At 46.6% G+C, this 15,000-nt stretch overlaps 2 protein-coding genes across 4 annotated transcripts in view; one reads left to right on the top strand and one right to left on the bottom strand.

The window, feature by feature from the left end:
- The window catches only part of arhgef25a (Rho guanine nucleotide exchange factor (GEF) 25a), a 52,255-nt gene extending 39,732 nt beyond the window's left edge, over positions 1-12,523 (top strand). For all 3 annotated transcript variants that reach the window (XM_056586718.1, XM_056586735.1, XM_056586727.1), the window contains 13 exons: positions 2,432-2,556; positions 3,029-3,095; positions 3,394-3,497; positions 3,750-3,819; positions 5,409-5,498; positions 5,970-6,062; positions 6,573-6,623; positions 6,761-6,838; positions 6,950-7,141; positions 7,583-7,763; positions 8,168-8,403; positions 8,873-9,007; positions 10,149-12,523. In XM_056586718.1, the coding sequence (XP_056442693.1) occupies positions 2,432-2,556; positions 3,029-3,095; positions 3,394-3,497; positions 3,750-3,819; positions 5,409-5,498; positions 5,970-6,062; positions 6,573-6,623; positions 6,761-6,838; positions 6,950-7,141; positions 7,583-7,763; positions 8,168-8,403; positions 8,873-9,007; positions 10,149-10,265 (1,539 nt within the window). In that variant the 3' untranslated portion in view covers positions 10,266-12,523. The remainder of the gene's footprint in view (positions 1-2,431; positions 2,557-3,028; positions 3,096-3,393; positions 3,498-3,749; positions 3,820-5,408; positions 5,499-5,969; positions 6,063-6,572; positions 6,624-6,760; positions 6,839-6,949; positions 7,142-7,582; positions 7,764-8,167; positions 8,404-8,872; positions 9,008-10,148) is intronic.
- A 1,151-nt stretch (positions 12,524-13,674) lies between these two features.
- The window catches only part of sp5l (Sp5 transcription factor-like), a 1,594-nt gene continuing 268 nt past the window's right edge, over positions 13,675-15,000 (bottom strand). Inside the window, exon 2 of the mRNA XM_056586841.1 lies at positions 13,675-14,703. Coding sequence (XP_056442816.1) covers positions 13,675-14,703 — 1,029 coding nt within the window. The remainder of the gene's footprint in view (positions 14,704-15,000) is intronic.

Here is a 15,000-nt window from a genome sequence, read left to right as displayed (position 1 = left end):
GTAAGGATGTCTGGAATACATTGCTGCAGGCTGAGTCGGGCTCTCAGGCTATAAAAGAGAAACTCACAAACACAGACAGACACAAAACCAGTGGCCCAGCAGAAGAGTTGGATGGTGGAACAAGAGATTGGCATGCATCGAGTTAAGGTTCCACCTATAAGTATCGAGGGCCATTTCAAATGAACACAGGGGCTGTGTCGGAAGTAACTAAGGAGGACAAGGACGGAGGGCCTGAGGTGTGATGCATGGTTATTTAACACACACCTGGGAGAAAACATGGAATTGTACCAAATGGCCGAAATGGGCAAGGTGATGTCACGTCTGAAGAATGACAAAGAGCACATGTGCACACACGCTTTCATTTACCCATCCCACGGTTGCCTGTGGCGATGGAAACACTCAGAATCTAGTGTTTAAAAGGTTCTTCAAGCTGTTAGCTTGGATTAAGAGACTGCACAACAACAGTTACAGAATGTACAAATGGACAAGGGGACAAATGTGAAAAAGCGTTCATTGACGTGTTTAGTGTTTCACCATACCAATTAGGACAAACATTGAAACCTAACTCAAGGCCAGACAATTGCTATGATGACTATAGTTTATTGAGATTTATGAAAACCCTAAAAATGAAGGAGCGAGTGTCTTGCTTCATGCTATGATGCACGTTCTTGTCCTTTTCCAGTTCAGGAACTTCCTGATAACTTTTCCAAATTATACTTACCTCATACTGCATGCTAGCTATTGTAATCTGATCCGTCAAAAACAATGGAACATGTTTATTAGATGAATAAAATGCTAACTGTTGGTAACTGGAAATTGCTTGAAAAGACCTTTGAAGAATCCTGATGAGCAGCTCATGCTTGAACCTTTAATGATATTGATAGTTTGGATGACAGATTCCTGTGCAGCCTGTTGAACAAAAGACCCAACCGTCCAAAAAGATACTATCTTAGCTCTTCGTAAAGCTATTGGCCTTGTCATATGACCACTGTTTTTCGAAAAACAAAAACAGTCAGCAGTGAGAGAGTGAGAGAGAGAGAGAGAGAGAGAGAGAGAGAGAGAGAGAGAGAGAGAGAGAGAGAGAGAGAGAGAGAGAGAGAGAGAGAGAGATCTTTCCTGTGGGCCTGGTTGGAGCACATCTGGAAGTGATCAGGCAGTCAGGGGGAGCTGTCAGGCAGGAGTGTGCCTACGGGGGGCCAGGCGGGTCAGGAGAGCAGAGGGGTTTATGTGGAGTCTCTCTGTCTCTTTCCACTACCCTCAGACACCAATCCACACACACACACACACACACACACACACACACACACACACACACACACACACACACACACACACACACACACACACACACACACGCGCACACACACACACACACACACACACACACACACACACACACACACACACACACACACACACACACACACACACATACATGCACACACAAAGGAGAAAGTCATGACCTCCTCCTTACTATGTTGTCTGTTTGTCTCTCTCTATCACCGACTACTAAAAACGGGCAGACTCAGGGATTAGGTGTGTGTGTGTGTGTGTGTGTGTGTGTGTGTGTGTGTGTGTGTGTGTGTGTGTGTGTGTGTGTGTGTGTGTGTGTGTGTGTGTGTGTGTGTGTGTGTCTGTCTGTAGGGCAGGTAAGTCCTGGAGAATGGGGGAAAGCTACTGGGATTTAGGTGAGGACAGACGGGTGTTCCTATAAGTGCAACCGGTCAGGAGAGTGAACAGAGGAATCTGACCACAACAATACAGATACTAAAGAGAAAAGATAAACAATAAAATAATAAGTTCACATAATGGGACCATTGTGCTCACAGCTTGAAATTAGTTCTGAGCAAAGGGAAGAAAATAAAAGGGTGTTTATTCAGCTATTAATACTGTTGCATGCTGTCATACCGTAAACAATGTTGTCCATTGGCTCTATTCATCTCACAGGAAAAAGCTGTACGTTCCAGGTCAAAGTTTGTAATAGGAGTTGTACATAAGACAATGGCCAAGGGATGCTGATGAGACATACTAATATTATAATAATGATAATAGACATTAGTAATGATAATAGTAATGGGTATAATTTTGGGTAATAGGATACTAATATAACATGTTACTATTATCATTGTATTTTGTATTTTAATGTGCCAACTCAAACTGCCATGTGCTCGTAGCGGTTACAAAAGCTGTTTCCTTCCATCACTGTTTTCCTTTTACCTGCCCTGATCTCTCCCGACCTGTTATGGGTGACAACCCATCCCTTATCGCTCCATCTCTGTTCCTGCAGTCTGTGTCTGCGCTCTCGGGTCTCCGTGGCAACCTGCTTCATGATTATTGCTCGCTGCCCCCCCCCCCCCCCCCACTGCAATATTAACAGCAGACCATCTACTGGCTGATGACCCAATCCTCTGTGTGCGGCCCCCTTCTCCAGGACACTGAGTCCACCAATGCGGTGCCAGATGACAGCAGCTCTGCCCTGATGGACGACACCTCCAGCCAGTCCTCTGAGGCGGCCTGCACAGAGGAGGACAGGAGGAGCGCCTTAGAGAAAAGCATGTATGTGTTCAGCCCGCCCAAGGCTCAGTGACTCAAACCACACTGATGTTGTTTTCGGGGTCGGCTTAGCTCAGGAGGTAGAGCAGTTGTCTTGTAACCGAAAAGTTGCTAGATCAATCCCCAGCTCCTCCTAGCTGAGTGTTGATGTGTCCCTGAGCAAGACACTTAACCCTAACTGCTCCTGACGAGCTGGCTGTCGCCTTGCATGGTTCACCCTCCCGTCGGTGTGTCAATGTGTGCATTAACCGATGTAAGTCGCTTTGGATAAAAGCGTCTGCTAAATGCCCTAATTGTAATTGTTTTCACATTTGTTTCCACTCTATTTACAATGTGACACCAATTTATTTTCATCCTTCATCCCGTAATCACAAATGGCAATCATGATATATTTGTTTGAACTATTTATTTAGCATGTTACTGGTATTGCACACAGTCGCAATCACAGGTTTGCTTCCCTCTGTTCTCTTTGTAGGTATGTACTGAAGGAGCTGACGGAGACAGAGAAGCACTATGTGTTAGATCTGGGACTCATCGTGGAGGTAAATATGATCCCAGAGGACACAAAAGCCTCCGAATCCTTATGGCCACTGCCATAATTAAATAAAGTAATTAGTCGCCGCAATTCATTTGAATTCTCAATTATTATTTTGAAGGGTATGATGTTGTAATCCTGTAGCTCATTACATCCTTGTAGTGAACTAACGTCTAAAAGACGTCTTTAGCTATGAATGTCATTTGTGCCCTGCTGTGGTCATCAGCTATTCCAGTGAATGGTAATCAATGAACATTTTCTTACAGTCTTTATTCTCTCTCTTTTTTCTCTCTTGTATTTTACAGGGATACATGGCCACCTTGCACTCTAAAGGTGTACCAGACGATATGAAGGGAAAAGATAAAATTGTGTTTGGGAACATTCACCAAATATTTGACTGGCATAAAGAGTAAGTGCAACTCTAGTGGACGGCCAGGTCCCTGATGGCCGCAGGATACAGAGCAGTCAGAACAAAGGAGGCAGAACCACACACAGACCATACACAGAATAGGTTCAGTAACTCGTGTGTGTGTGTGTGTGTGTGTGTGTGTGTGTGTGTGTGTGTGTGTGTGTGTGTGTGTGTGTGTGTGTGTGTGTGTGTGTGTGTGTGTGTGTGTGTGTGTGTGTGTGTGTGTGTGTGTGTGTGTGTGTGTGTGTGTAGCTACTTCCTGGGTGAGCTGGAGAAGTGTTTAGAAGAACCAGAGAGGCTGGCCCAACTTTTTATCAAACATGTAAGTTGAACTGCACTTGGTGCACTCACACTCACACACACATACACGCACGCACGCACGCACGCACGCACGCACGCACGCACACACACACACACACACACACACACACACACACACACACACACACACACACACACACACACACACACACACACACACACACACACACACACACACACACACACACACACACTTTTCAGTGAGACTTTAGAGTCAAGTGCCGCTCACAGGCATAACAATTAGACATATGTTAATCGGTTAAGGGGTGGCACGCAGCCTGGGTGGCAATGTCGTGTTCTTCTACCAACTCTGCTTTCATTCTTCCAGTGGGAAGTGCCAACATGAAAGTCTGAGTTCCTTTCTCTAGCCCAGAGGTCTTTCTATGCCCATCACCTCTTTTTTAAGCTATTCAAAAAGACTGCTATGCTGATCCAACTTAACAGCCTGGGGGGAATCAAGTGAACAGCCTGGGGGGAATCAAGTGAACAGCCTGGGGGGAATCAACTTAACAGCCTGGGGGGAATCAAGTGAACAGCCTGGGGGGAATCAAGTGAACAGCCTGGGGGGAATCAAGTGAACAGCCTGGGGGGAATCAAGTGAACAGCCTGGGGGGAATCAAGTGAACAGCCTGGGGGGAATCAAGTGACAAAAACTTAGCATGGTGCCCCAAGCATTGCGCCATAAGTATGTTGCCTTCAGCATGGTGTCCAACCCAGAACATAAGCTCTGGGGACTGAGCTCTAATGAAAAGCAGAGGGGGGTGACATACACCAAGTTAACGAGCGGTGAATGACACAGAAAACCTGCAACCCTCACACACAAACACGCAAACACACATACACACACACACACACACACACACACACACACACACACACACACACACACACACACACACACACACACACACACACACACACACACACACACACATGGAGAAACACAGACTTGCACGTCTTTGAACACATGTAAACAAATATCATGTTTATGTAGGTCATGTTACTTGTTAAAAAAAACAGCCAGAAAGGAGCGGCTACACATGCAGACATGAACCAGTTTGTTCAACATGCAGCCCTTTGTGTGCGTCGGTGCATCCTGCTTCCAGTACCGGGGCCGTTGTTGATGCATGCATGCATGCTCTGCCTCCAGGCCACAGATCTGTGAAACTGGTTGCTAGGTAGAGTCCTGCAACCTCTAAAGAGCTCTCGTTACAAAGAGAACAACCTTGGTGAATTATGCATAACCTGATGCTCACCCACACGTGACATTGTTAGTTCACAACAGGCCCTGGCCAGACCCTGGCCTCTTCAAAGGCTATCTGCCCCCCAATAGAGACCCATGATGATGACTCTTTAACTCAATGAACCAGTGGCTCTGCCTTCCTTTTATCCTACAATGAATCAACGAGAGTTGATAAAACAGAGTTGAATCGTTTTTTCATTCAGAATTAAAATTTCATTGAAAGAAACCTCAGAAAACTTCAATGAGGTAAACATTTGTAAAGACTTTAGTGCTGTTTGCTGGGCGTCTACCGTGTATGGTATGATTTAATATTTGATGTGATCTTCAATCCACGCATTGTGCTGCAGGAGAGGCGTCTGCAGATGTACGTGGTGTACTGTCAGAACAAGCCCAAGTCCGAGCACATCGTCTCAGAGTACATTGAGACATACTTTGAGGTTAGTATTCCATCTCCTCACACACACAACACACAACTCAAAACACTACCACCCTTTTCAAAAAAAGCAAGTCGCAAGACACCGGGGCGCTCTTTATAAAAATGTAGGGTCTTCTCTTTTAAAGTACGCGAGCACCAAGGGCAGCAGAAGTAAGTAAAGCTATCACACATTGACCATGGTCCCTGTGTCCTGGTACATACACCTGTATGTACCACCAGACTGTAGCTAATCTGTGTTATTAGCCTGCTCAGGCCCTTCATTAAGTCCACAAGTTAATCAGAACTTCTCAAGCATCTTGTGCTTTATAAATAACCACAGGGGGTCATCTTCACTTACCCACTATCATCACTACTGTTTTATTGGCAACAAATACAATTGAAGCGTTTCTCACGATGTGCGTTTGCTGTGTCATTGGCCTGCGTGGTGCTGACCGATGGGGTGTCTGTTCGTTTGCGTCGTGATGCCCGGCAGGAAGTGAGACAGCAGCTGGGCCACAGGCTGCAGATTAATGACCTCCTCATCAAACCTGTCCAGAGGATCATGAAGTACCAGCTGCTGCTTAAGGTGTGACAACACTCACACAAACACGCACGCAAACACGCACACAAACACTCATACAAACACGCACAGAAACGCGCACAGAAACACAAACACAAAAACACATTCAATGTGCCACCTTCACACATTCATACTTATTGTTGTCATCTACTGTGTTGATATCAGGTCGTTCTAAGAATTTATATGGCCGCATGGGAAATGCATGTCAAATGTTGCACATCTGCCCTCATGGACGAGTGCATGGCAGAAATATCTCAGCTATTTTTGACCAAAGAAAGCAAGGAAAAAGGGTTTAATTACCAAGTGGAAATGCATGCAGCTGAGCCCTTTTGATGTTGTTATATAACAACCATCATTTTGTACACATCTTAAAATATGCCTCTTTTTCCTCAAGAATTCAAATTTGGCGACTCAAACAAAGAACCCTACTAATAAATGTTCCTCCAGATGTGGCCACCTTATGCTTACCTATAAACCCGGTATGCTCTGGGAGTCACACTGTGTTTATTTCGACAGGACTTCCTCAAGTATTACACCAAGGCTGGGATGGACACTGAAGAGCTGGAGGTGGGTTTTTGGGACACAACAAAATACTGTCTGCATCGCTATATAAAAAAAAAAAGGTTCTTAGGTTGAGTTTTGTTTTGGCAAAATCTGCCAAACGACCGCATCACATTCTCTCATTCTGGCTCCTTTCCAAACAGAAAGCGGTGGAAGTGATGTGCTTCGTGCCAAAACGCTGCAACGACATGATGAACGTGGGTCGGCTCCAAGGCTTCGAGGTGAGGCTGGACCTAAGGATATCCTAAAAAAACATATCTCTCGTGGCACGGCTGAGCTTAACGTGATGCCTTCCTCTGTTTGTTGTTTCGGTCCATGGTCCGGTGTCCCAGGGGAAGATCACAGCCCAGGGTAAGCTGCTCCAGCAGGAGACCTTCACTGTGATGGAGCAGGAGAGCAGCCTGCTGTCCCGGGCCAGGGAGAGGCGGGTCTTCCTGTTTGAGCAGATGGTCATCTTCAGCGAGCCCATCGACAGAAAGAAGGGCTTCTTACTGCCGGGCTACACCTTCAAGAACAGCATTAAGGTGAGCCTCGTCCACAAGGCACCCACACATACAAACCTTCAAAGTGCATCATGGTGAGCCCTCTCCACCAGGGATCAACACACACACAAACCTTCAAAGTGCATCATTGTGAGCCAACTCCCTCAAAGATCAACACACATACATACTACCCAATGTGGAGATTGAGAATATCAAAAACAACCATCATTTACGGTGTAGCTAAGAGATCCTGTGTAGCTAAGAGTTTAGGACAACACCTTCCCCAAAAGGGTTTGAAATAAGGAAATTTAGAGTAAAACAGGAGATGTGAAGGACTACAGCTAGCTAACCAAAATCAGTGACACAAGTGTGCGTGGATAGGTGTACCGGAAGCGCTGCACAGCCTAGCGAGGAATGTAATGAACCGCACAGCCGGGACGTCTCCTCCAGACTGATGCTACGGTCTCCTGTGATTCGTTGCAGGTGAGCTGCTTGGGGGTGGAGCCCAGCAAGGACGGCGACACCGCCCGCTTTGTGCTGACGTCACGCAACCCAGACGGGAGCATGGTGCGCTTCCAGCTGCAGGCGCCCTCCGCTGATATCTGCCAGGCCTGGGTCGACGATGTGAACCAGATCCTAGAGAGCCAGCGCAACTTCCTCAATGGTAAGGAAGGGCGGTAACCCGACAGCCAGACTGGATCATCTGAAGGCACTCAAAGTCTGGACATGGTTCAGACTTGCGGTGTACTTGTATCTGCATGCTGACTTTCAATTTGAAGTATATAGGGTTTATCATTTCAAACTGAGGCTACTGTTTTGTTTTATTGTTGGGGGGAGAGCGGGAGAGTGTATTGGTAAGGATGTTTGACTGGCAGCCGACAGGTGCTTGAAGGTGGTTTGACCGCCAGTGCCCGCAGTTTACCTGTAGGTGTCCTTCAGCAAAGGGCTAACCCCTACCTACTGGTTAATCATATGAAACTAAATAACGGTATTTTGAATATTGAAAACACTGGTCCCTGTATATGTACGACGATGGTTTAGAGTCTAAAATTCACCTTGTGATGTCAGCCTTGCAGTCTCCTATTGAGTACCAGAGGCGGGAGAGCAAGTCCAACAGCCTGGGCCGCTGCATCAGACCTCCACTGTCGGCCGCCGCCGGGCTCCGGCCACACTCCTCGGCCTCCATCGACCGACACAAGCTGCCCTCCCTGCAGTCCCACAACGCCTCCCTCCCGACCCTCTACCTGGGAAGCCAGGCCCACGGCCCGGGCCACGGGCGCAGCGAGACAGGCTCACACCGGGAGGTGAGCGACCGCCTTCTGCCAGCCTCCCCTTCCAGCTGGAGGGAGGTTTGACGGAGGGTACAGTTACTAGGCAGGTCGACTCCCTGCCGAAGGCTACTGTGTTCTATCACCACTTTTAAAACCTACCTGTACGCATTGTGGAGCAAGATGCCTGAATAAACCTGCCCCATAATGACCTGCGTCTGATGTCCTTATAAGTCGCGTTGGATAAAATCATCTCTTGTATGCCCTTTAATGAGAAGTGAAACGAGAAAAACATGGACGCCCGGAACATTGAGCATATCTCTTACTCTCTATTACACAGTCCTGATTATACATGATTGTGATCAGTATATTGACGTACAAAATTATCCACAGGATGACAATTTGAACTGTTGTCCTTTTGGTACTACGGGTGAATCAAGAATGTGTGTCACCTATTGTTAAGGCATAAGGGATCCAAGATGTTTATTTGATGGTTTGTTTTCAGCCTCATGTGGCCCATCCCTGCCCTGCGGAGGGCCAGGCAGTCTGCCCCTCAAATCTCCAGCTGGGCTTCACTGACACGCCTACCTGTCAGCTGGTCTCGAACGGACTCTGTGGAACAACAGTACATGGTGTACAGGTACGGTTCAATCACACAACACAAAATGGCGCACACACAGATGTACCAACATTGGCAGACATTTTGGTCAATTCACACATAACCCCATTAGCCAGGCTACTAACCCTACATATGATTATAGTGTATAATAGCATATCAGAACCCTTTGCCTGAAGGGTTTTCTAAATGGATTTGTCCCTACCAAATGAACATTAAACAATACTAAACTAGGCCACAGTTATATCCTCCCGGGGAAATAATAAGCTATTGCAGGTGCTTATTATTGCTACTCCACTGTAAGTCTTATTTACTCATTCATGTTAAATACTGAGGACTCTATCTATACTATATGAGGGGACGTAAGAATCTCTTAAGAAGTGTAACACCTCCCCCTGTTGGATGGAAATGTCATCTAGAAAAATTCTCCAGTATCAAGCTGCAGCCCTGGAGCTGGGGGCCTGTGCTGTGGCAACGGGGCCTGTGCTGTGGCAACGGGGCCTGTGCTGTGGCAACGGGGCCTGTGCTGTGGCAGAGGCGTTTTGCGTCACAGTCGGCCCCAGGCAGAACCAGTCAAGCTTACATTTTATTAAAATTATTTATTCATTAGAATAATTATTCCAATTTAAATAAATAGGGTTAGGGTTAGTCTATTTTTTTATTTGGCTTCAGACACATCAGCATCCTGTTCATCTTGAGTTTTATGTACCCAGGGTGCAGGAGTTGTGGTACACAGCAAACAGAACAGGAGTCTGAGCCAGACGAGGTAGAGAAAGAAAGACGCTTATCTCAGAATGTGGATCAGAGTAAGCTGGGAACATCAGCAAAGTAGCAGTAATGTTCTAGGTACATTCCCCCATGTCCACAGCCAATCCAAGTAATCTTGTGTGATGTGCCCTGCTTGCTCCTTAACATCCTTGTCTGTATTCCTTATCACTATGGAAAAAATCCATCCCTAAATGACCAAATAGTTAGGCGTGACTAACTAGTCATACAGACTCGTTAATTGGCATGTTCTAGTTTTCTGTGGACATTTTATTTATTTTATTTTAGTATTACTTAACTGTTGAGGAGTGTGCCAAGCCAGACCACCTGCACACACCGTTGTTCCTGTGTGTGCTATGGGCGAGGTTGTAGACATCGTGTTTCTCTGCGTCCCTCACAGAGGGCCGGGGAGGGGGGCCGCAGAGGGACCCCTGCTGAGGCTGCTGGCCACGGACCCGCACCGTTGTCCGGGCGACGCTCCAGCAACCTGACCCAGCTTGCCGAGGACGACCTATGAGCTCTGAGGGCTCTTTAACCTGTGGTCGTGTGGTGGACACAGAGGACTCAGGCCGACCCTGGGTGTGGTGATACTCAGGCCCCCTGCCCGGTGGAGAATGAAGGATCAAGTGATGGACGGATCGTCGTTACTATGAACGGACCCTTTTTGGTTAATTCCTTTTAAAAGAGCAGCTGGTTTTCTGGTGGCTCAACGTTGCCATTGCAGCTGTGTATGGACCGCACGCTGTTTGAGCTGCGTTGACACTATCAACACATACTCTGGATAGTGTGTGCATCCTTTCTGTCAGTTTCAGCTTTTACTTATTTTGAGAATGTCTATCTTACTTTTTGTCTTTCAAGGGGCAAGGGGTAAATTCGGTGTGAGATGAAAAAACAAAATCCATTCCTGATTGGGGCTGTCACTGGAGCTTTATGTGTGCATTTTTAAGTTGGTGTGTGAGTGTACAATTCATGTTTGTTTGTTTGTCTGTGTGTGTGCATGGTTTATTATTTTGTGTACAGGTTCGGCAGTAGCTTAATGTGCAAACAGTCAGATCGGTTTGGCTGTCAACGCCATCCAATCGATAGAACTTATCATGAATTTCTTCGTCTCGTCACACTTGGACATTTGCTTTATGTCGAGCCAAACTATTAATTTCAAGGGTTATCATGTCATTCCCTCCTCATGCTGTTAGCCTGGTGTTTGCTGTTGGTTTACAAAGGAATGCAAAAGGCAACACTCGACCTAAAGGAAGTCTGAAGGGCTGAACTCATTTAAGTTTCAAGGGAAGAAACTTCCTCTGCTGCCTCGGTGTGAGAGAGACGCAATACTCAGATATTCTGTTTGACTAAAGACTGGCTCGGGCCTATTTGATCTGCACCAAATAAAAGGAACGAGGGAGGCCCCTGGAGGTTCTCTGGGGGTGTGGCATCCAGCCCAGAATATGTCTACTCATTGAGAAACTCCAAGCAAAGATAGTGGACGGTCAAAAGCAAGCAGCTATGCGGATAACAATCGGACAAGTCACGCGAAGAGAGGTGGGAATAAGCCGCCCGTCTAAGCACAACACCGATCAGCCCGAGGCCTAATTAGAGGTTCTCCGAAAAGAAAGGCATAGGCTCAAAACCTTTAGATGAAGTTCAATTCGTTTCTGTGGTCATGTCAGATGTTGTCACTTCAAGGTTAATATTTGGAGAAGGTCTCTCCGATTTTCTTTTGTTAGTTTACCCCACAGCGTAGGCCTGCTATGCTCCCCATTTCAACCCCACGTATAGGCTACACAGTTCCACTTTATTCCAACGAATACAGTTTAACGGATTGTTCTGAAGGATTCTGAAGGATAAGTTATCACTTAAAAATCTCGATTTTTTTAATCCTTTGCATGGTCTTGTTTCTTTCGACTAGTGCCAAAAACAAAGAGCATGCTTTTCAAAATGCACCGCGTTCACTCCATTGTGCTTATTGCCAGTAACGCATGATCACATGTGGGTGTTAAGGACTTGTAATGTCCACCGGAGTAGGCTGAACTGAAAGAAGAGATGCTTTGTTATTCTATCATTGTCAATGTGTCTTTGTGGCCAGTAGAGGTCCCCATAGGGCCGTCACTGGCTCAGCTTGACCTATAAACACACGTCATAATACGATGCTCTCATCATTAAAAAACTCAAATGTTCTAATCAATGAACGCTACTACAATATACCAAATAGAAATATTGACTATTATTGAGTTTGTCATATTACAGAGCCTGCGTCCCCCTCTTATTCGTTGCATGTTTGATAAAGGAACAAAAACGACAGGGAACCCTTACCGTTACGACAGAACCATATTGACTAAAGACTGAGAATGTTGGTTGATGCCTTCGAGGATCGTAGTAGAATATGTTGTATTGTATCAAATAAAAAAAACTTTTTTTAAATGAAATTAAATGAGTTGATTAATTTTAAATGGGCTTTATTCATTTACATAAAAGCTTTACATATACGCCTACTTATTTTACCTGTAAGAATTCATATCGACCATTCCATGGAGTTAATTTATATTTGATGCAACAAGCCATTAGGCCCAGACATACTTCATAAACCAGATGATAAAGCGTTACGTTTACAATCCCAGAAAATAAAGTAATCAATCTGACAAAAGGGCCAGGTATTTCACTTCATTTTTAGTGCATTACCCCAGCAAAGAAAGTTCAAACAGCCGGGAGACAAAGAGAAGGAACCCCTGGATAGGCAGACATCTGGTTGACTGGCCGTTGAATAAAGGCCCATTCTGAGCAGTAAAGCAGGCCATCGTAACCCGGCTGTGATATATGGAGGCTGTGGGAGAGAGGAGTGGTGGTGGCGTCGGTGGGGGGGGGGGGCACGGGTATTAACTTTCACAAAGGTGCAAAATCAAAGGGAGTTCCTGTCCCCACCTGGGGGGGTCTGAGCAACAGGGGTCCCATTCACAGGGAATTCCTCCCCTGTGCCCTCTGTTGACTCATCTGTTGACTCAATCCCTCCTCTGAGAGAGAAAACAGTCATTAAAAGCCACATGACGGTGAACTTGATTGCAGGCGAGACTCAGACGACCCCGTCAAAGAGCTGCTGGGGTATTTTCTCTGAGGTGTGAACATCTGAGAACATCTTCTGAGGATCTCCGTCCCACCGGCGAGACAATGGGCCCACATTTTGATCCTGCGCTCTGATTATCATTGAAAGTGTGTTTCGCACGGGTCGGTGGTGGTTATTTAAATGTTTTAAATATTCAGTGGCATTAAGTCGAAGAGTAGAATAGAGAGGAAACTGAATTAGTTGCGTCAAATATGCTGTTTATTAAAATGTACATGCGGCTGTAACTTCAATAGACTTGATCATGACGTATATATACATATTTTACAAAGAACTTACAATTAAAATATTTGCTCATACCAAGTGATGTTGTTTCACACGGATAAATACAAGAATCAACAGATTAGATGATTTAGATAAGAATAGACTGTTAATCCAATGTCCTCACATGGACAGAATAAAAAGGTCTCACCGATGAAGACGACAAATGGCTTTTTAAAATTAAAATAGAAACCAAATAACCAAATATTTCTTTGATATAGCAAAAGTTTTAATATATGTACAAAAACCTTTTGCAACACTAAGGCATTCAACTTTATTTCACTCGGGCTTGTAATCCTGCATTCTTTTCAATGTTCACAATTCATTTTCAAGTTTGATCTTAACATAATTAATTAAATAGCATGGAAATATCGAACCCTTTTAAACCACAAACTAGGACCATAATAACATTATAATCCAGGTGTTAAGATCCTAACACGTTAAGGACAGGGAATGAGGCGTGATGCTTACCCCCGTGTACAGCTGTGGCAGAGGACTTTAAATCAAAACAGCATATTCTCATCTCCAAGTGTTCAGTGGACCCCCTCCGCCACCGTCACTCCCTCTTGATGTTAGCCAGCAAGGGGTCCGAGGGCGAGGGGTGGCCCGCGCGGCCCTTTCTGGTCTGGTGGGTCTTGACGTGTTTGGAGAGGTGGTCGCTCCTCATGAACCTCTTGCCACACTGCTGGCAGCCGAAGCGCTTCTCCCCCGTGTGAGTGCGCAGGTGCCGCTGCAGCTCGTCGGAGCGCGTGAAGCTCTTGCCGCAGAACAGCCAGTTGCAGATGAAGGGCCGCTCCCCGGCGTGCCAGCGCAGATGGGCCTTCAGGTGGGACGTCTTCTTGTACACCTTGCCGCACTCGGGGATGTGGCAGATGTGCAGCCTCTTCTTCCCGAACTCCAGGCCGCCCCCGTTGGCCTGGCAGTTGGGGCACTTGCAGCGCCGGCAGCGCCGCGTGGACCCCAGCAGGCCCTTGGACGTGCCCTGCAGCAGGGCGGCGATCTGCGGCTGGTGGCCCAGCACCAGCTGGCGGCCCAGGGAGAAGGGGTGGTTGGAGGGGGCGCTGTTGGTCTGGGGCAGGCTCCACCACTGCTGCCCCTCGTCCCCGTGGGCCCCGGGGAGATGGTGCCTCCCCGAGGAGCTCTGGAGGAAGCTGGGGAAGTTCTGGCCCACGGCGTTGTGCTGCGGGTAGTACGGGCCGGTGCCCTGCGGCTGCGCGGGGAGGACCTTGACCGGGGACAGTTCGAAGGAGTAGGACGCCGGCGGTTCGGCGGGCGGCGTGAGAGGCAGCTCGTGGTGGTGGTGGTGGTGGTGGTGGTGGTGGCCCAGGCCCGACTGCATGTGTCCGGGGAACTGGACCTTGGGCATGGTGAAGGCCATCTGATGGGCCCCTAGGCCAGAGCTGGGAGCCATGTCGTTGCTCCACAGCTGGAACATCCCCGATGCTGAGCTGACGGAGCCCTCGTAGGGGAACTGGGAGCCTTCGGAGCCCATGGTGCTGCCCACCTGCCAGGCCTGGCTGCAGGTTGTGGCTAGGAACGACAGAGCATTAGGCGCCCCCTCCGGAGAGGAGCTGGGGGTCCGATCCTATAAAGATAAACAAAACCAACACGCCACAAAAGTCAGGCCCCCTTCTAGCTCAAAGTCTAAAATTAATTACAAAATAAATATTCTAAGCATAACCATAAAAAATACACTTATTTTAAATATTGAGATTAATATTAGGCAACATGTTCTAACTAGCTGTATCATAATTAATCTAATGTGTTATATTTTAATTTTAGCTTTTAATAAGAAATACTAATATATTTGTATAATAATATTCATATATTTTTTTTATCTCAATCTCGTTTTTTAAATCTCAATATTATGTGTTCCCTTACC

This window comes from Gadus chalcogrammus, chromosome 1, assembly GCF_026213295.1.
Source record: "Gadus chalcogrammus isolate NIFS_2021 chromosome 1, NIFS_Gcha_1.0, whole genome shotgun sequence".
NCBI lineage: Eukaryota > Metazoa > Chordata > Actinopteri > Gadiformes > Gadidae > Gadus > Gadus chalcogrammus.
The sequence above is the reverse complement of the archived record's forward strand: the minus strand, read 5'-3'. Positions and strand labels throughout refer to the sequence as shown.